Source organism: Podarcis gaigeae (assembly GCF_964106915.1).
Source record: "Podarcis gaigeae genome assembly, chromosome: 11".
In the NCBI taxonomy this organism is placed as follows: Eukaryota; Metazoa; Chordata; class Lepidosauria; order Squamata; family Lacertidae; genus Podarcis; species Podarcis gaigeae.
In genome coordinates, this window is record NC_139687.1 from 38,477,043 (window position 1) to 38,502,080 (window position 25,038).

Sequence of the window (25,038 nt, forward strand, 5' to 3'; positions counted from 1 at the left end):
AAATCTTAAAAAAGGATTAGAAAGTTTCATGGAGCAAAAGGCTGATAATGGCCGCTAGTCATGATAGCTATATATATTGCCTCTATCAGAAGTATGTGCCTCTGAATACCAATTGCTGGCAAACTACTGGAAGAGTGTTATTACAATCATGACTGCTTCTAGGCTTCCCACAGATTGGCCATTCTGAAAACAGAAAGCTGGACTAGGTAGCCCCTGGTCTGAGTTCACCACAGCTGTAGTTATGCTCCTAACAAGAGTTTAGCAATGTGTCCACATCCGTGCTAACTATGGTTCAGTTTAAACGGGGCAGCATTTAATTGACTCAAAAACTTCTGCTGGTTCAAAATACAACAGCCAGGTTCCTGCCTAGGGTTCCATTTATTGCTCATGTTATCTCTTTATAACAGCTGTACTGGTTGTCAGTTGATTTCTAGGCCTAATTCAAGGTGATCACATTCATGTTTAAGTCCCAAATGACTTAGTCCTCAAATATATGAAAGACCATCTTCATTATACACCTTTAGGTGCCAAGCAAAAACGCCCCTCTTTAACCAGGCCTTTGGCTGACTGATATCCAATGGCCTTTTAAAATGTGTTGGGGAGGGGGTGGGTACTGGTTGCTGTTTTTTATTATGTATTTTGTGTTTTTATATTGTAATTTTATGTTGTAACCGCCCTGAGAACTATGGGTATAAAGCGGTATACAAATTTAATAAATAATAACATTTATTTATCAGAATCACTCAGGTATTAAAATCAACAGGGTTTTTCCAGAGGTTTGGGATATGTGTGTTAGGAGAGCGTATTCTCTGTGGCAGCCCTTACATTGTGGGATTCCCTACTGTGAAGGAGGGGTCTGGCACCTTCTTTACAGAGCTTCTATCCTATGTTGAAGGCATACCTCTTTACCCTGGCTTTTTGACACCTGATATACATTTTTAGGAACTACCCTAGTCCTGTGACTCTCTTGTTTTAAACTGTTTTGAATTTTAAATTGTTGTAACACACTATGGGACCTTATGGTGAAGGGCAGGTAATAAAGTGATTTATTATTAATGATGATGATGATGATGATGATGTATCCATAAACAGATGCAGACTGTACCCAAAGTTTCCAAGAGTCAATAGACTATTTACACATCAGTAAACCATGAGTTACACTAGCCTAAGTACTAAAATGGGTCTTCTCTGTTGTGGTGCCCTGGATGTGGAATTACCTCTCTATGGATGTGCACCTGTCTCCTTCACTGGTGGTCTTCTGGTCCCAGCTGAAGATCTATGGTTTCCCTTCAAACTTTGGAAGTTGTGCATTAACTGAATTCCAAAAGTGGATGAGTTGCTACTGCTATATTAATTTTTTATTATTGTAATTTGTTTTATATAATGTTTTTATATTTTAATATGACTGTATAATGTGTATCTTTTATTTGATTGCTTTCAAACCCACCATGGGATTCTAGCTAAAGGCAGTCTAAAAATACATAAATAACTACATGTGAGGCATAGTGTAAAAAACACTTGTTAGCTCATTTCTAATCAGTTTTTTGTTTCTTCTAACATAGCTCTAGTTTCTATCAAATTCACTAGTTATGTACTTCAGATTAGATCTTGTCATTATTCTGTTATTGCTTCTGACTGAAGTGAGAAAAGCTGTAGTTACAGAAATGTACCTTAATTCTTGACACACAAGTAGTACCAAAACATAGACCAATGAAAACATCCTGCCAAAATTCAGAAAAAACTGATTAAGTACTAATCAAGCTGTCACTCAACAAAAAAGGAGCCCATTATCACAGGTTAAGCAAAAGCACCAGATTAATGCAATCATTTCAAAAATAATAATCCAAACTTTATTTATATGCCACATTTCTCTAGTTATTTTAATTGTCTTCCAGAAAAACATTTTCCGATAAACAGAAAAATCACAGTATTAACAAGTGCACTACCCCCCCCCCCCAGTTAAAGAACCACTTTCTGGGGGAAAAGTGAATTAGATATAGAACATTAATTTGAAACTGAACTTTCTCTACAAAAGAGTTATTTACTAACCTTGAAACAATAAAAGGTTCAGTGATTAGATTTCATTGATGCACAAATCCAAATACTGAAACTTTCTTTCCTCTACCTATAGTTAAGGTAGCCATAAGTCTACAAACTAATTATAGCCTACTGAGTGTTAAAAGTAGCATGAAACCTCAAAACAAAGAAGGCGGAAGTACTGAAGCAGTATTTACCTGCATTACAAGCTATTCGGCAACTGTATGTGGCCAAAATTTATTTACATTTTGAAAACTTTATAAGAACGGCAACAAACAACTAGAAACATAAGCTTCCTGAACTCAGTTTTTACCTTTGTGTTCGGCGGAGTCTGTTTCCACTTCTCAAATGAGGCATTGTAAAACTTGAGAACACAGTCCAAAAATGTGGATCAGACATATCCATATTCCTTCCTTAAACACACAAGTTGTGTTTTCCCCTTTTAAAAAAGGAGGGATATATACAAAAATAAAAAGGAAAATAATCCCGATTTGATTATCTTCCTCCCCACTGAAAATGTAAACATTAGCTCCACTCAAGGCAACTTTAAAGCACAGCAAAGCAGCTGGATACTATAGGCTTCCTTAGTAGCAAACAACTTTCTGTTCTCAATTAAAAATAAATAAAAAACTTTTCCTTTTCTGTGTAAATGATCTGATGCGTATGCTGCCAAGCTTTAAATAAAAATTACAATAGTTTTAGCCCTCCCATTCTGCTGAAAACCCTGTCCTTGTACGTGTGATTCAGCCAAAGGTACTTTGTCATCTGTTTGGAAGATACCATTCAGGTTCATTCAAAGGGGGGAAGGTTATAATGTTTGTTTTTTTCTGTAGCTTCTTGGTGGTCATAATTTCAACGTGGAATTTTGTTTTAAGAGTCTCATTAAATAAGCAACATAGCCAGTTTTAATTCCTTTAGTATTAATGAAGAATAAATCTCAAAGTTCACACAGTTGTCCCCCCCCCCATGCTGCTTCAGAAATGAGATCATCTTTCAGAGACTTTTCCAAGACTTAAACCTATCACTTTTGATACTATCTTCCTGATTATTGAGAGGCTGTGAACAAAATCAGGGTCTCCTTTACTGCAGAAGAAAGAAGAACTCTTCCTTCTTTAATCTTTCCACTGCAAATACACATTTCTTCCAGAATTCTAGCAGTCACTGATATAAAAAGGAGAGGATTTCAGTAAGAGGCTTGCAAAAAGCTTTCTTTCCCCCCAACCAGAGGGTACTCGAAGCACCGTTCACAGAAAAAAATAAGTCATTCACCCCAGAAGTGTTATTGTACGGAACATATAATAGGCAAAATAGGTATTCCAGTGTTTCCCAACCTTTTTTGGGCAAAGGCACACTTGTTTCATGAAAAAAATCTCGAGGCACACCACCATTAGAAAATGTTTAAAAAATTAACTCTGTGCCTATATTGACTATATATAAAGTAACTCTCTTTAATAGTAATCAAATAAACACAAAGAAAGTATTTTATAATTACTTTATTATGAAATAGTAAGTAAACAGAAATATGAAAAATTATAAAATACTTTATTCAGTGCGCAACCTGGGCCTGTTTGGCTGAACACAAAGCTGATATTCTGGCTGGAATCGAAGAAAGACACACACGTAGCTCTTCGTCAACAGCTCTCAGTCTCTCTCTGTATTTAGTTTTTATAGCAATCATGCTTGAAAAGCTAAACACACCAATTTAGGGCTTGTTCACGTGTATAGCAGCGAGCTTTGGGGGAATGAGTTGGTGTCAAACTCTAGAAACTTCCTGCCATGCAACTGCAGCTGGTCACATGAATGTCAGCCCCCTATACTGAACACAGCACACATCAGCTTTTAACACAAAACGCAGTGGCTGTGTGCAGTGTTGTAAACTAGCCTTTAGTCTGTGAATGTCAATGATTCTCAGCTATGAAGGTCCCACAAATGTGGGGGGAAATGCTCTCAGGACCAAACCAAATGAGGCAGAGGAGGCCATTGATCAGCTTCTGCCACATTTTAAAGCCTCAAAGCAGTCCTGAGGTTGCTCATTTGATTTGGGGAAAGTGTAGAGTCCACCCATTCCTTTTGTATCCTTTCTCAATCTGTCCTGCTTTACTATACCTATGCACCAGTCCCTCTCGTCCTTACACAACTACCTGGCCATTCTGCACTCTCACTTCTACAGGTGTGGCTCTCTCTTTCTCCTCCTCTCCACATATGAGCTGCATCACACCACACCAACACAAACAAACACACTCCAGCTTCTTAATGCTGCCTGCTTCCTCAGAGAGAGGTGGCTGGGCTCAACCCTCCTTCTGAGCAACGTTGTTGACCCACGCTGAAAAACTGCTGCCTGCACACTCTGCACATGTTCAGAGGCGCCGACTGTGAGAGTTCTGGGGCGCCGAGGCGAGGCCAAGGCTGACGCTGCCTCAGGTGCGTCTCCCTCCCTGCACCTGCGTCAAGCTCCAGCCCACGTCCCTCACATGCCTCCCCCCTCACCGGAGGGAGCTCGCGGCCGTAGAGCGGGGCCGCCAACAGCAGGAGGATCCCGGCGCGCATCCAGCCCGACGGCTCCATCTCTGCCGCCGCCGACAACAACCTCCACCACAGAAGTCTCTCCTCAGAGCACGGGGGCGGCTCACCCCCGCCGCCCCGCCCACCAAAGCCTCAATTGGGCTGCGCCGCTCAGGTATGCCGAAGCCATTGGCTGCGGGAGGTGGCACTCTTATCTCCCTTTCAGACAGCAGACAGCCTCTTCTGACAGCTCCTCTGCCATTCGCGCAGCGACCCCAGCCTCTATTTTCTAAGTGGTTTACAGGGCTGCCAATTGCGGCGCAGCAGCCAACCCTGCCCCCACCCCCCTGTGGCCATTGGCTACCTCCTAATACCAGCCTCCTCCTCCTAATTCTCTAGCTGGGCAGCATCACCCCACTTTGGAGAGCACCTTGCCCATTGGCTAGCTGCCTACCAGCGTTTCCCCTTACAGCTCCTAGGAGTAATCTTAGCCTCCTCGCTGCTGTGCTCCGATTGGTTAGAAGAGGGTGGCAATAAGGCTTTTTTTTTTTTAATTGGCGGAAATTCGATGCTGCTTTCGTCCTAGGGATTCTTGGAGTGGCTCGGAGCGTTTGGGATGGAGATTTGGGAAGCGAGCGGCGATGGGATGTGGGAGGGAGCTCGCTCGCCGCCCCTCGTGTGCTCGCCGCCGCCGCCCCGCCTCTCGCCGCCCGACTCGCCCGCCTCTCCCACGGCACACCAGGCAACGTCTCGCGGCACACTAGTGTGCCGCGGAACACCGGTTGGGAAACACTGAGGTATTCTATTCATACCTAAAACCAGTAAATTTGTATCTTTGTCTTAAAGAAAAGTGACACCAGGGAGTTCCATGTTAAATCTGTAATTGTTAAATAACAGATGTAACTCTACTTGCTCGGCTGGGAACTTATTAATAATTGGCAAAGCTGCAATACCTGTACCATGGGTGAGGTGAACAGACCAAGAGTGGAAGGAGAGGTATCCTGCCACCCATCTCAAAACTAAAACTCATTGCCCATTCAGTCCAGCACTGAAAACAAAAACAAAAGAAAAAAGAAAAGCCAGAATACAGGGTGTGGCAGGAGAAACTATTTAATAACTACAGCTACACCTCATACTTTCTTCCACTTGGAGGCATCTTGAGCACCTACTCATTAGTCCCAATACTAATTCTTGCAGCTTTGCAGTTTTATACCCTTAGCCGCATTTGGATTCTTATGCCAGAATCATCTCTCATTCTCACTTTGTTCCTTTAACTTCAGTTCATGCTCTATCACCTTTCTCAAGTTTTCCATTCTTGTGTTACCCTAGTTCTAATGCTGCCCTAGTTTCCTCCTGCACAAAGAAGTACGCCTGGCTATTTTCAAAAGCAGTAAATTGGATACAGTCTTAGCCATGCTTAGAACAGAAATTATTTCTAAGCATGACAAATGCTACAATCCTAACTCTCACTTAACTGAGAGTCAGCACTTATCTTCATTGCTATTGGAAATGTAAAGGCATTTTCTCATGGCTACCACACATGATGCAGTAAGAGATGCAAAGCAAATCCTATCTCCCTTGTGAAACTGCATGTAAACAATTTCCTTTTTATTTCAGCTTTGGCTGCTTCCCCAGCCCCTTTTGGACAAAGATGACTTGTCCTTCATGCTCTGGTAGATTATGCTCTACATGTGGCTGCCCTTGAAGGCAACTCAGAAACTTCAAAGGATCCAAAATGCAGCAGCCAGATTTGCTGGATGGGGTTCTGTTTAGATCTCAAACAACCCCTGCTCTAAAACAGCTCCAATGTTCATTTCTGGGTGCAATTCAGGATTCTCATGTTAGTATTTAAAGCCCTAAATGACCTGGGCCCAAAATACCTGAAAGGCTGCCTCTTTTCCCACAGACTCTTTCAGGTGCTAAGATCAGCAGAGGGGGTCCTCTTGGCTGTTCACTGCCTGCGGAAGTTTGGGGACAGGAGAGGGTGTCCTCCCTGTTAGCCCCTAAGTTGTGGAACTCTGGCCCCACAGAGATGCTTCTAGCATCTTCTTTATATGGTTTTTGGGAAATGCTGAAGTTGCACCACTTAACCCTGGCCTTTCAGAAGTATATTTTAAGAACCCACCTTATTTCTAGATTCAGCCAGGTAGCTGTGTTGGTCTGCCGCAGTAGAACTATATTTAAAAAATTTAAAAAAATTGTACAGTAGCACCTTAGAGACCAGCTAAGTTTGTTCCTGGTCTCTAAGGTGCTACTGGACATTATTTTATTTTATTTTTATATATTTCAACCTTACTTCTGTAATTGTAAGTTATTTTAAACTGTTTTCAATATTGTCGTTTTATTTGCTGCCCTGGGCCCTTAGGGTGAAAGGCAGATAAACAACAACATGCCTAGGTTCAAAACAATGTAAAGCTGACTTCTTGGGGGGGGGTTGCTCCATCCTTACAGAGCCATTGCTTTAGTAAGCAGCGGCTAAAATTGGCTAAGCATTTGTACAACGCTTTTAAGTATTCAAAGTGTATTCTTTTCCCGACATTTTGCAGATGAGGGAACTGAAGCTGAGAAAGAGTGGCTTGCCTAAGGCTGTTTGGTAAATACATTTCTACAAATTCAAAGTAATATGAGCTTTCTGGAGAATTTTTATTGGACCACAATACCTAAAGGACCATCTCCCCATATGAACTAATCTTTATTACACATTTTATTTTTTCATTTTGTATTTCTATGTTGTGAACCGCCCTGTGATCTTTGGGTGAAGGGTAGTATACATACATACATACCACCACCCCTGATATCTAAGACAATTTTAAGATCTGACTGAGCATGTTTGACATATTTAGTAACCACAGGGCTGTTGTGAGCCATGTACTGTGTCAGATTGTCTTCTACCACTTCCTGCTAAACCTTACTGAGATCACAATACAACCACCTCAAACAAGTGTCAAAAGAGTAGGCAACTGTGCAGGTAACCTGGAGAGAAAGGGCCTCAATCCTCCTTCTCCCCAAAAGCTTAACCTTTTAATGGCAGCTTAAAATTTGTCATAAAACTATACAACACATTTACAATTACACCTTTACAAACTCTATAGGAAGGAAAGGAAATGGTGCAGTGATGAGGCTCTGAATGTTAAAACAGGGCTGAGCCCAAGATGCTGGAAATCTCCAAAGGGGCAGAATCCTCCCAAGACTCGCTGTAGTTGGTGATACTAGACTCCAAGAGTAAATAAGCACTTCAGATGTAAGGACCAAAATGCTCAGGGCTTCTTGAGATGGAGAATGAAATCAATGAGACATCCAAAAGAGAAAAGGCTGTAGTGATAGGCAACTCCAATCACCACCACACAGAATGGGGAGATTTGTCTTCCAGGCAAGACAAAGAGGTAAAAACTCTAAATGACTATGTCCTGGAACAGCTGGTTGTGAAACTGACCAGAAGGGTGGCAACCCTGGACTTAATCTTTCACATACAGAGATACACAATTTCTATATGAAATTTTTTATGAAATTTACAATTTCATTTTTGAATATGTGGCAGGAAATATATAGCAAAACATACCAGAGCTCAAACTAGAGCTTCAGTACTGAAGACTACTTATAGGCAACCAACCTTGTGGGAGGAAAATATAATGAAGATAGAATGCTTTCTGTTTTACCCTAATCACAATCATTGACCCTTCACTCCCTCTAGTGGTTACAGTTAATTAACTGCTACCTTTTTCAAGATTTCTACCACATTCACTGCATTTCTTCTCTGAAGAGTGAGAGAACTATAATCTGGAGAACATGAATTCCAAGTTATACATCACGTGTGTTTACCCCCTATTTATGCATGAGTTGAACCATTTATATTCAATCCATAACAAACAATTTGGAGTTCAGGTCAAACTTCCACAGTTCTACTAGCTTAATAAAAAGCAAATGGGTTAGGAAAATAGAAGATAGTTTTGTGGTAACCTGGTTATCTCTCCTGTCATCTAGAGGATTAAAAGCATCTTACACCTTAACCTAGAAGAATATCAAGGAAACATTGGTTTCATGAGGCTGCATCTATAGACATTCTTGCCACCAACATCTCAGCTAAAAAGCAAAATAGAGTGAAAATTAAGAAAAAGCACACTAGCAGCTGGATATATGCTGTTGAAGTGTAACAAACCAGGAAAGCGAAAGTGATATTATACATCTTCTGTCCATTCATTATTTTGGTTTCTGTGTGAGCCAAATGGTCCGTAATTGAATTACCAGTCTATCCTCAGTCTGATGGTACTGATATTAAAAAGCTGAATGCTTTTTAATGTCCAAAATAACAGTCTTCATGCATTATTTGATTGTAAATGAATGGGCTGATCTGGCCAGAATTACCAAGACTTTGGTGGATTATTTGGATTAAGCCTGTCCTAGCCGTCTCTCAGCTTCCAGATATTGTATTCTGTTCAGCCCCAACAAAGAATTGAGAGTAAGGGAAAGAGAATTACTGTGGTCAACAGGAACTTCATCTTTTTCTCCAGGCTATCTGTTTGAGTGTCACTCTTGAATGTTTATATCATGTATTGGGCACTCAGATTAGGGATTTTGCAAGTATATTGCCTATCCAATTGTCTCATCAGTTTCCCTTCCTAAAATGACAGAGATGGACTTGGATTTGATGAGGATTCCTAGGATGGCTGTCCTGAGGTATCATCATCCATGTTATGATCACCTAATCTGCGATGGCATAGGACTTCATGACTGCTATGGGCTGCCCAAAGCTCTATCTTGTCCAGTATTTTTTGGATGACTTTCAGTTATTAAAGTCTGAAGTCTTGGTCAAGTGTATGCTGCTTACCACACTCTCCTTTTAATATCCAGCAGAGATGGAATGTATACCTAGGTACAGGAGGTGGCAACTTCTTCTTGCAGAGTGGGAATAGCCCGAGCTGCCTTGAAATATGTTGTGGCATGGCCGTTCCTGCACAAACCCACCTTTAATCCTAAATACATAAATTATTAGCTAGTGGCCAACATTTATTTCCTACACAAAGTGTCCCAGTTGGTAGATGTCAGCCAACTCCAAGCACTCAAGGACATGAAATCACTGAGTAAGGTCATCCAGAGGTTCGGAATTAAGTGTCATCAATATCCAGATGACACTCAACTCTACCTTTCCTTCTATCTAATGCAAATGAAGCAGTGGGAGTGCTACATCAATGCCTGTCACTTAAAAAGGCAAAATATATTCCTTACATGTGTATAAAACAATTATTGATTAAATATTGATCTTCCTCTTAGGCTTTGGCACTCACAACAGGCCCTTTTCATTTTCCACCCCATCTCCTTATGATCTTTTTGTCCTTCAGCAAGGCAGGGCAAAGGCATCTTGTTGCTCAATCTGTATAGCAGGGTGTCTGTGTCACAGTTGCTCGAGGGGAGAGGTGAAAAGGTTCACCAGAAGAGATGAACCAGTTCAAAAGGACAGCAGAAGCAAGATATTTGCTTTAAACTAAACCAAAGGTCACCAGAAGAAGGCAAGTAGCAATTACCAAGCAACAAAGGCCCTCTATAGTCATCTCATGAAGACTGCAGCATAACTAGGTTTAGACATGTACCTTAGATTTGAGCGTTGTATCACAGAATTCTAGATCAGTATTCACCAAGAATAGAGTTTGCTAAGACTGATGGGATACGCTGTTCAAAACACCTGGAGGGCACCAAGCTGGAAGACTGTCTTACATTAAAAATCAATCAATCAAAGCAATTCAATGTAAATGAGAAAATATTTCATGGGAGGTTTTTTCTTCAAATTTTCTTTTCTTTTTCTCAAAAGCAAGAGCAATGTTGCTCTGGACCTGGGATAATTCAGTTGGTAAAGCATGAGATTCTTAATCTTAGGGGACAGAGGGTGGCACTTGGGGGGGAATTGTCATTGCGCCACTCCCTGGTGTGTGGAGTGCCTCAGGGTGCAATACTCTCCCCGATGCTTTTCAACATCTTTATGAGCCCCCTCACCCAGCTTGTCCAGAGTTTTGGGCTGGGTTGCCATCAGTATGCTGATGACACCCAACTCTATCTGTTGATGGATGGCCATCCTGACTCAGCCCCGTTTTTAAATACTGTCCTCTCACTGGTTTTCATTTCATAAAATCCGGCTAATCAGCAAAGCCATACCACACACACCTCCAAAATAAAATAGACGAGAACCACAGATAGATAGATGATAGATAGATAGATGATAGACAGATGAGAATAGCTGTTATATAACCAATAATTCCCTTTCAGCCCTCACCAACTCCAGGCCCTTGAAATGGAACAGTGCAGCTGCAAAACAAAGATAAAACTTTAAAAGAAACATTAATTCATTCACAGGTATACAAAAGAATAATAAGATACAGCTTACAAGGCAACAACAGGCTTACAAAGACATGTTTTATGTGCTACATTTAATTATTTCCTAATGACAGCTCTATTTAACATTGTAACACTCAGTCACCAACACGTAGATCACATTCATAAGATAGTATTCAACAGACAAATACATGTTAATGATTTGTCAGGTATAACCCAAAAGCTAACAAATAGAGGGAAGCTGAATAAATGAAGGGTCACAGTAAGGAAGAGATTCCCTGAGCATTTCAGTTTGAAAAAGGAAACTTTAATATAGGCCAGCAGAACTTGTGGACCATCAAGCCCAACACAGGCCACCGCAGCATTCAAAGTCTCCTGTTTTTTGTTGCATGTCTAGAACTGCACATAGGATGGATGGGTTGTCAAGTACCTAACAGGTGAGCCTTTTTTATGAGCTTGTTGTGTAACAGATTTCTTAGTAATGTTTTTAGTAATATTGTCATGTGGGCTAAAGCATCATCTGATAATCTAGATTAATTCAACATGTAGACTAGAAATACACCCATATTTTATTATTTCAAATATTAATACCCCACCTACTACTGAACAATCAGGTTAACTTACAATATATTTAAAATACAATATGATCAGAATGATGAAGTCACTCAGTGGGCGGAGTTTCCTCATCCAAGCTGTTGCTGCTATCTTCTGCAGCTCCTGCCTCTCAGCAGCAGACACAAGGTAATTGGAGGAAAGGTACAAAGCTGAACACAAGCCTACTCCAAGCTGTCAGTACCACCCCTGATAATAATAATAATAATAATAATAATAATAATAATAATAATAATAATAATAGTATACCGCCCTATACCAGCAGGTCTCAGGGCAGTTGCAACATAAAATCACAATAAAAACAAAAAATACATAATAAAAACAAAAACAACCCAATAAACCCCCTCCTCATACATGTTAAAGGGGTCTTGTATTTGCTTGTTGCTGGTAGCTTACATTAAACAAATTGATGGTCTAAGTCCATCACAGTGAAAACCATGCCCCATTTCCAATTATTATGTCAACGGTCATATCCAACGTTTATATATATATAGGTTAGTAACTGACTAAACAGTCATTATACTTATAAATCTACTTCAATGCCTACATATTTTCACAGTATTGATATAGTTTACACTGTCAACTACCTTCTAATATTCCTGCAAAGCTTAAAGGCCCAAAGGCTGTTAAAAGTACACAACACAGCCAGAATTGAAAACTGTATCATGCTTACGTCCCACATACATATACTAAGAGCTTACTTACAAAAAATAAGGATATCTGCAAAAAACAAACATGCTCCTGATGAAGCCTACCAGGCAGCAGACTAATATGCAGTCTTACCAAATCATATTAAGAAACCACTTTTCTGCACTTCAAAACTACTTACAACACCCATCTGACCTTCATTACCACAATGTGCCAGTACTTTGCTCCCATTCTCCCACTGCCAACGTTCTAACCTGCAGCAGCATTCGGGCAAGTTTCCAAGGAAAAGTAAAAGACTGGAGGATGGAAGTAATTGATCTCCTTTTCTATTGACTGCTTGCAATTGGAACTTTGTGCCAGCAGAAGCAAGAAGTGTTGGCATAAGGGGGGGATTACAAGAACAGCATGTGTGTTGATCTGATGACTGCACAAGGGAGAACTCACCCGGGCCAGAACTACTACCAACCCATGACGGTTTTTAGCCTCTTATCATTTCAAAAATGCACTTTCATTAGACAGCAATGTAGAAAAGTGAAGCAGTAGAGCACAGAGGTGGTGCTAGGGAAAGTAGTAGGCAACAGATATGATGGATGACAAGAGGGTTAAGGGAAACTGTTTTCACACAAAACTGAACCAACATTTCCAAGGGGATTTGTCTAGAAACCACCACTCTGCTTCAGTGACAACAGCTGCTATTTTGCATCAGGAGAAATTGTAGTTTGATTTGTGAGTTGGCAATGATTAGCACAGATCAATTAGAAAACTGATCCATTAATTTTGTTCAAAACTCCCTGAATTTACACAATGATCCAAAAGTAGGACACAATTTACAACAAAGCAGAATTGTATATGCAGCTTGGTTAAATATATAAAACATTGTTTGAATGCATCTGCTTTTAAAAAACTGCTCATCCATTTTTATTTACTATCAAATATAAAAATGTGCATCCATCTCTTAATTCAGCAAACACTATAAATCTATTGATTCAGCAAAGTATTTCTTACCCTGCCAAACTATATACATATAAAATTCAACTAAAATAAAGGCAGAAAAATGCAGATGAGTTCTGTTCGGTAATTTTAAAAAATGTGTGCTCATCTCTTGGTAATTGCAGCACCATAACAATTTAGTGCATCTTGTGGGGATCTGTTCTCCTAGCATTAAGAGCTGGACTACAGAAAGGCTGAACAGTTGAATCCTAACTCATACCCCCAGAACTTTACTCCAGAGTTCTGGTAGACTCTCACTGTGAAGTGTCTGAGGACAGAAAGGGAAAAAAATCTTTACCCACGTAAGTCCTAAAATATGGGTTCCGTTCATAGCAGTTTCCAGTTAACTGGACACTCCAGACCTTGTGTGATTGTTTATAATTTAAAGTTCATGAACCAACCAGCAGCTGAGACAACCATCCATTCAGTCCAAGGTGGGAATGCAACAGTTTGGTGGACAATAATAATACCTGCTCCATATACGATACACTTGGTTTTTAAGATTTTGCTTGAGATTCAGATCAATTCACCACTATTATCACTGCCCGCAAAGCACCCAACAAGGACAGTCCTGAAAGATCATTCAGTAACTTCGGTTTTTTCTCCTCATCTACCAGGTACTGAAACAAGCCATGGCAAGCCTTCAGTTTGTATGTTGCTCGTTTTGCCACTGGATTGAAAAATTTGCTTCTGTTCAAGACTATCTGCATCTTGCTGTTTTGTCTGAATATGACAAACTCTAGTTAATTTTAAGAGTTTGTTTAACACAAGTCAACTTCAAACCATGGATTATGAAAACGGAAGATTTCCTCTGGTGCTGGAGGAGAGGAAGAAAGATATGTGTGAACCCAAGGCTCACTACAGATCATTGCTGAAAAGATAAATCACATTTTATCATGATGGCCAAACTGGTGCATTAGTAAGGCTATTCACAAACCTTGAATCTTCAGAAATCCAAAGACTGCTATCACCTCTAACTCTACCAGTATTATCTTACCACACATGCAAATTAATTTACTTTGGGGAAACATTTTTAAAGCTACCAATATTTGCTTGACTATGCATGCATGCATACATACATACATACATACAGGCTTCAATTATCTACTCCCCCCTCTTCAATGTGGAAGGCAGAGAACTGCAACAATGGAAGTTTAGTTGCTTACCTCCAAAAATGAAAAGCGTACAGAGGACTGCATGGACTGCAAGGGCTTGTTGGGGTTGGGCTCAGGCTTCTTGGGGTGAGACTGAAAGTTAAAATAATGTCATCTCTAGTAAACAGAAGTTGAGTAAAAATCCTATAGTATGACTGAATTAAGGGAGTATGGCCTCAAGCACAATCAGTAGACAGGAAACTGGTTTTCTCTACATTGAGAAAAGCCAAACAAAAAAAATTATGTCAAAAGACCCCTAAATTTTCTGTATCTTCCTAATTAAATGGGGGGTGGGATTAACCATGCAAATGTTTTCATTATAAGAAAGTGTTCAAACACACGGAGCAATTTTTTTAAAAAAAAAACAAATCTTGTTATAAAAATTGCTTGTAAAAATGAAATTAGCACAAATTTGAGTACACAAATTGATGCACAAAAGAAAGATTCAGGAGAACTGATTGCCCTCAATTCTGAATTGCCATGCACTGAGGGGGAAATCAATTAACAATGATCATGCCTCAGATCAACCTCATTGGCTACAATATTGCACTGTGCAAACGCTGAATGAAAATTGGCTGAAAGAAGTATTGAAAACTTATTTCAGTACTTTAAATGCGACACTAACACATACACATAAGAAAAATTACAAAAGAAAAAATGCAACAGGCCTAAAGGAAAATACAAGTAAAATAAATAATAATGAAAATATTACTATTCATTTTTAGTTTTGAGAATGCCATTTGTGAAAATATGGTACAGTCACTGACAACAGCAGTGTCTAAACATTGAATTATGAATACCTGATATCTTAAATACTTGTTCCAGAAAGACATCTGTAAAAATTTAACTTGACTGTGCTCGCATCTAATGCAAACATCAAATCTGTATTATTGTGCCTAATTCCAGCCTATGTTTATTTGTGTCAGTAAACCTGGCACAAATTGTTTGTGGTAAGAATTTTCTTAAAATACTACTAATATAACTCCACCAGTCATAACACCAACAATAATGGCAACAGGCCAACTACCAATATTAAAACTCCATGTCATCCAAATTATTCTGAACAATGGCAAATATCATAGTTAACTGGGCAGAACTGAGGTACACAGGCCAGAGACAGTATGGAAACAGAAGATATAACTATGCCTACTGGAGTCCATGGCTCCCTTCAGTAATACTGCTATTTTGATTATTAATAAAATGTTTGCAAAATGGAGTTAAAGGCTATCATTTTTTTCAAACTCTCTAGTCTATCAAAGGAAAACATCCTGCCCAAACTTTGAATACCCGATTCTTGAGATGAAGCTCATTAATGCAGCAATTTTAGTGGAAAATAAAAATAAAATTAGTAACAAAAAAATACAAAGTTTGCCAGCTGTCATTGTGTCTAAAAAATGACCAAAATAATAGTTAAGAGTTAGAATTTTATCAAGTTGCCAATGCAACGTAATGGATCATTTTTACCTTAGAAACTTTGTAAATGAAATATGTCAAACATTAAGTCAGACATAAAAACTATATAACAGAAAATAATAAAATGTTGAGACTAAAAACAATCACATCCCAATACTTTACAAAATCAAGAATTTCTTACTATTATTTATTACTTTTATATATGGTAAAGTTACAATCAAGCAAAACTCCAAGTATAAACACTGGACTCCATCTTTTTAAAGGAAGGTATGCTCAAATAAAATAAACAATAAGCAAACCATTATCACTGTGTTTATGTAATTATTTCAGGGTACTATCTACACATCACATACAATAAATGAAACACTGACAGAAACTACTACCTTTATTAATGTCAGTGTTTCTGTAACCTAGTTATCAAAGGTGGTCAAAGATACCAGAATACCATTTTTACTAATAGAATTAATATTTTGTATCAGTTACAACTCACTAGAAGTGGCACTACATACATAAATGCAAACGTATATCAAATAACATACCTATTTTGTAGATGGGTAAAATGGTTCACTGCTAAGTAACCTGACCTTACAGATGACCTATTCTCTTTAGGAAAGCAGAACAACTGGCACATTAAATCTATTCAATACCTACAAAAATAACATCTTGAGAGAATACTGCATGTGTGTGTGTGCTGATACACATCTATATCTATGCAGCAAATTGTGGTGGGACACAAAAATAAACACATTTTGCACTGGCTGATTAATTCAGAATCAATGGACTGGCACTTTAAAAATCAGACATTATGGTCAACATGTTCACCGTAAATCAAATACGTATGTTTTTATGCAGCTGTTTTCTAAATGCAAACTGGAATCATTCAAATGAGTCCATCAGTCCTAAAACATCACTAAGTAAACAAAGCCCTTACCTACACAAACACATTTAATGCAAAGACTAGAATACCAAGCAGAAATGTCAGAATGCAATACAGTTCACCAGTACTCTACACAGTAAAACATGGATCATACGCAATGAATTTTCACAAATAGCATTCCTCTTATGCCCTAATCTCTTGCAGAGCTCTCTATTATTCAGCAGAGAAAGAGGCCTTTCAAAAAGGCAGCACTGGGATAAACAAACAGAAACAGAAAGGGTGTGAGAGAGAAACGAACACCGTGGCCTACCGAAGCATTATTTCACAGTATGCTTTTAGGATGCTCACATTCATGCATTCAGTGATTTTAAGTATGCAGTATATTTTAATCTGAAATATACTGCAATATCCTTGCTTTAGGCTCACACATTTGCGAACAGCAACTGAAATGCATTCTGAAAATGTTCCTGCGACCTAAAGCTGCAGTGCTCTGAGCCTGTCAGCACAAACGCATGTTAAATAACTACAGCTCGCACAAAAGCTAGTGCCATGCAGAAAGCATTAAAATATTAAAAGGCAGACAATACTTACTCCAAGGTCAGCCCTGGAATTTGCAGCCTTTCGCGTTGGGCTTTCATGGCTGTTACGTTACCACATTCTACTGTAACCATGACACATATTCAGTGGCAGCATCCTGGTGATGACAGAGAGCCCAAATGAGCCACTATAAAGGAATGGACTAACAATCTCTTGGGGGAGGGAGCACTGCAAGTTTGGGTCCTTCCACTTCTAGCTGTCACGAAGAAATGTCAGCAGCTTTCTTCCAGGTTAACCGCAAGCTTACTGCACTGATTTTGCTAGCAGAAAGAAGGCTTCAGGACTGTATCTCAATCGACTCATGTCTAATATTCTAAGAAGCAGTTGCCTTCCTAAAATGCAGACTTTTCTCTTCAGAGGAATGAAAATCTGCCCGCTCCTTGCCACAGAGACTGTCAGATTTCGTAACAGAACAAAAAATTAAGAAGTGCAACAAAATATGCTTAAAATACTATTCTTCAACACACATCCAAGATACAGCAAGCTTTATGACCCTATCAAAAATGATTTATCTATCTTGTTTAGGTTGTCCCATTATTGTTTTACACATGAGCAAAATTCTGTTTCTGCATAAAATCACAGGAAGTTAAGTTCCTTCCCTTTGCGTCCAGAAAATTATTCCAAGCTTAGGAAGGAACACATGACACTGAAGCACAGCTGTTCCTTAATTCATGATCGAAAGTTAATCATCTTATTTGAAGGAGCTTGTACTTGTGCTAAAAAAAGAAAATGTTAAAAATATTTTATTAAAGCACAATATGAACAAGAAAGAGAATCCGAAAGAAAACCCATTAATCTCATAGGGTAATTATATGGCATGCACACAGCAGTGATTCTCAGCTTGTTAATTTTTTTTTTTTTAAGTTTCCTGGATATTTTTAAACCTTAAATGATTAGACAACCAGAGAAATAGTGAGAATGCTGCTCTTTTGCAACCATGGGCGTACCCAGGGGGGTGCGGGGTGGGGGCAACTGCCCCAGCCAAATCAACCAAATAAACAAAAATACTTAACTGACCAATTGCATCACAGATAATTCAGTTCTGCCCTCCTAACATAAAGCCTGTCCCCCTAAAATAAATTCTGTCTACGCCCATGTTCACAGCCATCATGGAAAAGCAAATAAGCTTAACTAACAAAGACTCATCATTACCAATTCTGAACACAAATGGAAACAAAACTCAAGATGGCCTGATGGTGTCTAGTAGGGGTAACATGTCTCCCATCTTTCCAGGTGATACAAAGGTCCATATGCCAAGATGGGAAGGCAAAAGATAGACTGCATTTCCTAAGCCTGGCCTGTTAGTAACTGATGGAACCACCAATGGCCTGAAAGAATTCTGCTCTTGTATTATTTTGACCTGTGTTTTTGTGCATGTTTGCTTCATTCAACATTTTAGGGTTTTCACTGCCATGGGTATATTACCATAAAGTTATATAAATGCAGTAAGTAAATCAATTAAAGTTATAAGAATTTGTCCGAGTCCTATGAAACCTCCCCTATGACAACCTATGTGACAAAATAAGAAAAGAATGCACCACTGTGGCTCAGAAGGCTGAATAATGAACATTGCCTGGGCTCAACTTTCACCTAAGCCCCAGACTCAGTGGCTAAATCTTGAGTATCACTCTCTCATGCCTCAGTTTCTCTTCCACAAAAAAAATAATAGTAACATATTTTGCAGTTTGTTACAAGGAAATGCAAATTATAGATAATACAGAACTGTGCATCCAACACCTAAACAACCTGCATTTCAGAACTTTTTCCATCAATTGTGTTTTATGGATTTCCAATTAATCCCCAGAGCTTTCTCTCAGCTCTTCTCTTAGGAGGCCAAAGTATTTCTCCAAAATTTCAAACTTCAACTCTTACCTCTTCTAATCATTCTCAATAGGGATTCATTCACAGGCCCAAAATCTGACTGCAGATATACCTAACACACTGATCTTTTTTTCTGAGGAAGAATCTACATAAAGGAACTGCCTGCAAAATGTCAACATGCACATCATTTAACACTCGGTGAACTCAGGCCATCTCTGACTCAGAAACTAGGACATACAAGTCACATTATTGATTCAAATCAAGGATGCAACCATGTATTAGGGCTCTGAAATACCTGTTACATGTTTACCTCTGTGAAGTCCAGAGTAGAAGCTGAAATATCTCCAACAGAATTTAAACACACAGGGGTATCTAATTTGTTTTCACAGTGCTGTTGCACCAGCAGAGGCATCTATTACCCACTCATGGAAAAGGAGAAGGAAGTGTTTTTCCCATCTTCCCCATACCCTGACTGCACCATGCCCAAGCACCACAGCAAATATGTTCCTCCCACAAACCAATCCCCCACTGCCAATCAAAACCCTTATGCTCATGCAAGGGTACCAACTGGCTCTGACCCAACTGATATCACCTATTTGGCAGGGAAGAGCATAACTCAGCTGTCTATGCAGAAGATCTCAACTCTTAAGTTCAATCACCAGCATCTCCAGGTAGGACTGGGAGAGAACCCTGTCTAAAATCCTGTCATACAGGCAATGCATCGCTAAATAGACTAATGGTCTGACTCAGTAAAAGGTAGCTTTGTATGTTCCTATCTACATTTCCAACATGAATCCCAAACTTTGCTTTCAGAAACTCTTGCGGCCCAATCCAACACCATATGCAAATAGGGCATTTGCAATACTGCTGTGGGGAATTACATCACTAATGCAAAACTCCCATGTTAGGTCCTATTTTGTCTCACCTGGTACAGCAAAGAGAAATGAGGTGCGAACTGAAATAATGGCCATAGTTTGCACCAGAGTGGTGGTGAACAAGGCTACTATAAAACGCCAGATATTTCTTACACAACTTATTCAACCTAAAAAAAGATGAAAATCACAAATAGGGTGTGCCACACTTCAGAACCCTTAAGTGAAATGTAAAAAAAACAGCCTGTGATTATTTTTGATTGCATAGTGTGTTTTTCCACACAGCTTCTATACACAGTATTACTTAAACAGTTTACAAACTCTCCGCATCCTTACTTACACAATCTAGGCTCCAAAGAATCTCCCAGGGTTTCTAAACAAGCCCTCTATATTCCAGGGCATTCTACCAACACCTCCCTTCAGTACTGAACATCTCAGGTCAAAACTTCTAGGAATTTGGCATAAAAGAGAACAAGTCTTACTGCTCACCTGATGCTTGTGAATTCTTACCTTATGGGAGCAAAATGGCTGCCATATCCAAAACAAAAAGACCTAGGTTGCAAATCCCAGGTTTTCCCAGGACAGAGATTCTCTTTCAGATCATTTCAGCTTTTGATTTATATTATGAATGCATAAACAAGTCAAAGACTGGCAGTGAATCAAAGGATTCTTATCCCAAAATAAATATGAACAGATCTGAGTCTTTTCCCCATCCCGTGCCATTTAAAATATTGTTAACAAACACATTTTAGTCAGTTGGTTTAGTTCATGTTCTCATCAACTTTACCTGTTTGTGCCCAATTTTAGGCATTATATTGCCGAGCTGGAACATGTGCAGAAGAGGGCAACCAAGATGATAAAGCGTCTGGAAACCAAGCCTTGTGAAAAACAGTTGAGGGAGTTGGTATGTTTGGTGTTGAGAAGACTGAAAGGTGATATGATGGGCATCTCCAGATATGTGAAGGGCCATCACATGGAAGATGGAGAAAATACGTTTTCTCTGTTATTCTTAAATCTCATAACGATGGATTTAAATTACAAGAAAGGAGATTCCAATTAAACCTTAGGAAGAACTTTCTGATGTCAAGAGCTGCTTGCCAGTGGAATGGATTACCTCAGAAAGTGGTGGACTCCCCTTCAATGGAGGTTTTTAGACAGAGGTTGGATGGCCATCTCTCAGGGAGTCTTTAGCTGTGATTTTTGCATTGCAGGAGTTTGCCTAGATATATGGTATATGGTACTTACTCAAAAGTTGAGAGCATGAAAAATTTTGTCCTCACTTAGGGCACCATATTACCAAAGTCCACCCAAGCTTGGGATCCCTTCCAATTCTGCAGCTCTATGATGCCATGAAAACAGGAGATTTGTCCATTTCCTGACTTAGTAAGCCTAAGGTATTATTTACGTACTTTGTCTCACAAGATATCTAAGTCTTAGAACATGAAAGCATATACAAACAAGAATGAGACTCTATTAGTGCACAAAAATGTATGCTTGTGAAGGAAAATTTTTTCCATGTGAATTCATCTTCATATACAGCAGCCCACAGCGTTGCTGTATAGAATAATATATCACATCTCATAACGGTTGCAGAAAATAGCATGGGGCTTTGCACAAAGCAGAACACTTCTAAAACTGTTCTGAACAGAAAGTACAGTATGGTTTATGGCTTTCACAACAAGAAAAAGATCAACATTTATATCAAACTCATAATTTAGATCAAATATGTAGCATAAAATGCCACCTAACATTTGGAACTCATTGTGAAAGATTTTACATGTTAGATCTGCTGCAATTTTAAGGAATCTTTAAAATCAAGTGTTATTTATACTATTAAGTGGTTTAAAAGAAATAATGACATTAAGGACAGAAACGTTTTCTTACTGTGAATTTGTTTTGCAGTTGTCACATAGAGAGAAATCCTGTCTCTTGGGATGACATATTCTGCTTGCTGATAGAGGCAGAACATGGATTCTTCTAGCCATCTTATCAGAGGGAGGGTTTACCCCACCCTCCAGACCAACTGCCAACAGAAGGAAAACTCCTCAACCCTCATCAATGATTTCACAGACATCCATGGAAAGAAAACCACGATACAGGCCACTGAGCCACCCACTTAAAATTAAACTTGGTGAGAAATGAAACATGGGGGGGGGAGGAATACAGTGCAAAACCAAGAGGAGAAAGGAGCCACTGATCAGGACACTCTAACACCAAGCGTGCAAAGTGCACACAGAAAGCACTAACATAATACAATCATGCTAATCCCATAATAGAAGGGCAAGTAGAAAGTATTTCATGAGATAACTGGAAACAGAAAATCAGGGTAAGAAAAATTCCATTCCACCCCACCCCCACGCCACGTTGTATTGAGAGCATTTCTGTATCTTGGATTGTATTAGAGTCATAGGATCCAAGGTGGGTGTCCGGGATCAAGCAGCCCTTCTGCAGAACCTTCAATTTTATCATGTTTGGCAAAAATATGGAGGAAACCCAAGTAGCTGCCTGACAGATATCCACAATGGTGAAATTTTCCTTAAAGGCAGCTGAAGAAGACTACTCTGACCCCAAGAGAATGGGTGGGCTAATCCTGTCCCCTGCCCCGGTGGCATTTTCCCCAATGTTTGTAAATCAGTTTATTTCTTGCAAAATACTTAGAGGTTTTGTTATGAACAAGTGGTATGGAAATTTTGTTAAAAATAAATACCGTATTTTTCGCACTTTTTCCCTCCTAAAAAGCAAGGGAAAATGTGTGTGTGTCCTATGGAGCGAATGCAGGCTTTCGCTGATGCCTGGAGAGTGAGAGGGGTCGGTGCACCGACCCCTCTCGCTCTCCAGGCTTCAGGAAGCTATCCGCTAGCCGTGGGAGACCCAGCTCTCCCACAGCTAGCGGAGCGCTGCATTAATCCCGAAGCTTGGGGCAGTGCGGAGCTCAGCGCGCTCCAAGCTTCTGGGTGCCGGCAAGGTCTCCGCTAGCCGTCTAGACCTTGCCGGCACCCAGAAGCTTGCGGCGCGCTGAACTCCACATGCCCCAAGCTTCGGGATTAGCGCTCCGCTAGCTGTGTCTAGGCTGCGGATAGCAGCCTGCTTCCCGGAGCGTCGGGCGCCCTGAAAGCAGAGCGCCCGGCGCTTCGGGAACACATCCGCAGCGTGGGGAGCCTTGCAGGAGTTCCCCGCAGGGCTCCCCACGCTGCGGATAGCAGCCTGCCGCCTGGCGGGTGGGGCGCCCTGAAGCAGAGCGCCCCTCACGCCGGGCAGACGTCCGCAGCGTGGGGAGCCCTGCAGGAGTTCCCCGCAGGGCTCCCCACGCTGTGGATAGCAGCCTTCTGCCTGGTGGGTGGGGCCCACTGAAGCAGAGCGCCCCGCGCACCAGGCAGACATCAGCTAGCCCCACAAGCTCGGGGGACAGCAGGGAGGCGCAGCGCCACTATCCCGCTGTTCCTCGACCTGGTTCGGTTTCCCTGACCTGCTTTTGGGGGGGAAATAAAGGGAAATTTTTTCCTTTATTTCCCCCCCCCCTCAAAAAAACTAGGTGCGTCCTGTGGTCCGGTGCGTCCAATCGTGCGAAAAATACGGTAAATTCTATGTACCCTTAAATGGAGACGTCCTTAAAATCATAAAGAGATATGAGACACAGCCACTTTCTTCCCTAAGGAAAAGAGATGGAAAGTCACCCTCCCCTTCCCTAAATTCAGCAGTTCCATCCAAAGAGAAGCAGAGAACACCACAGACATCTAGCATGTTGCATACTCTTTACTGGGCTTGCAATGGGTTTGGAGAAAATGTGGGCAGAAGAACCTCCTGTGACCTGTGAAATACTGAATTAATCCTAGGAACAAAAGATGGATCTGAGCACTACTACTTCCTGATGTAAAATACGTAACAGGGGATCGCAGGAGTTTGGAGACCCTTCACATAGATTTAACAGCCAGCATGAATACCAATTTTAAAGTCAGGAACTTGAGGGCACATGTGGCCATCAGTTCAGATTCCATTTAGGGAACTGTGAACCATGGACAGTTTCTGCTGCCCCATCCCCTTGAGGAAGTGCTAAAATAGTGGGGTAGAAGAACAGTGCATTCCTTCCAATGGTGTAAAAAATGCTGCGATGATTTTGGTCATCCCCTACTGTTAAGAGTAGAATTTACTACTCTGTGGATGCCACAATGGTTCCAACAGAAGGAGGGAATTTTCTTGTTGTAGGTGGGAGGGGAAAGAGGGGGGGAGGGGAAGTTTGGAGTTTGTTCACCATCCAGCTGTTAAACTATTGCAAGTTGTCAACAATTGCCTTTTAGATATAATGTTTTCCATGCGTTCCTATAACGTACTAATCATCCTGGAGCAAGTATGGATAATTTAAAAATAATCACATGGAATATTAATGGACTGGGGTCACCCATAAAAAGGAGACGGGTTTGGAAGGAATTAAGAAAAAGGGACATTGGACTTGATTCTGGTCCAGGAGACTCACCAGAGGAGAAGGAGGACTACAATGAGTACGTCTCCCCTCAACTGGGGGACAGTGGTTTGTCTCTCAAGGAACATCTAAGGCTCGTGGGGTAGCAACATGGGTTGCGGATAAATCAGAATTTAAACCTGAACAAACCCTTAGTGATCCTGATGGACGTTACTTGTTTATCAGGGGCACATAGCAGGACCAATGGCTGACTATAGGTAATCTTTATGCACCAAACAACCAGCAGGAAGAATTTTTGGGGAAAACATTGACAGAGCTGGAAAATTTCAAAATAGGTTAAACAATCCTGGGGGGAGATTTTAATTTAGTCCTAAATGAACATTTTGACAGAAATTGTTCAGGTCAGAGGAAAAAAGGTCAACAAGAGACTCCCCATCAACAAAAAAAACCCCTGCATAGAATTCTTTAAAAATTCAATTTATATGATATCTGGCGAATGGCAAACTCTGATTTAAGGGACTATAGTGATTACTAAAGTGAGATACAAACTATTCTAGAATTGATTATTTATTGACAACAGAGGGATGGATCCATTGGATCCACTCATCAGAGATCAAAGCAGGAGAAGTCTCTGACCATGCTATGGCTATTGCTGAACTGTTGAGAGAAGGAGGATACCCAAGGAACCCAGTATGGAGACTTGACCCATGCCTACTGCAAAATCAGCTGGTTCTCGAACGGTTGCAAAACGAGGTACCAGAATTTTTTAAGAATAAT

At 40.3% G+C, this 25,038-nt stretch overlaps 1 protein-coding gene across 21 annotated transcripts in view; it reads right to left on the reverse strand.

Annotated features, from left to right (window-relative positions):
- MAST4 (microtubule associated serine/threonine kinase family member 4) overlaps nt 1-25,038 on the reverse strand; it is a 210,853-nt gene that overhangs the window by 89,145 nt on the left and 96,670 nt on the right. For 5 of the 21 annotated variants that reach the window (XM_083703376.1, XM_083703379.1, XM_083703396.1 and 2 more), the window contains 2 exons: nt 17,146-17,248; nt 14,277-14,357 (listed from right to left, as the gene is read on the reverse strand). The exons of 11 other annotated variants lie outside the window; for them this stretch is intronic. In XM_083703376.1, coding sequence (XP_083559502.1) covers nt 14,277-14,357; nt 17,146-17,225 — 161 coding nt within the window. In that variant the 5' untranslated portion in view covers nt 17,226-17,248. Of the gene's footprint in view, nt 1-2,350; nt 2,805-14,276; nt 14,358-17,145; nt 17,249-25,038 lie in introns of those variants that run through there. 5 more of the 21 variants (XM_083703382.1, XM_083703381.1, XM_083703384.1 and 2 more) reach the window with 4 other exon arrangements.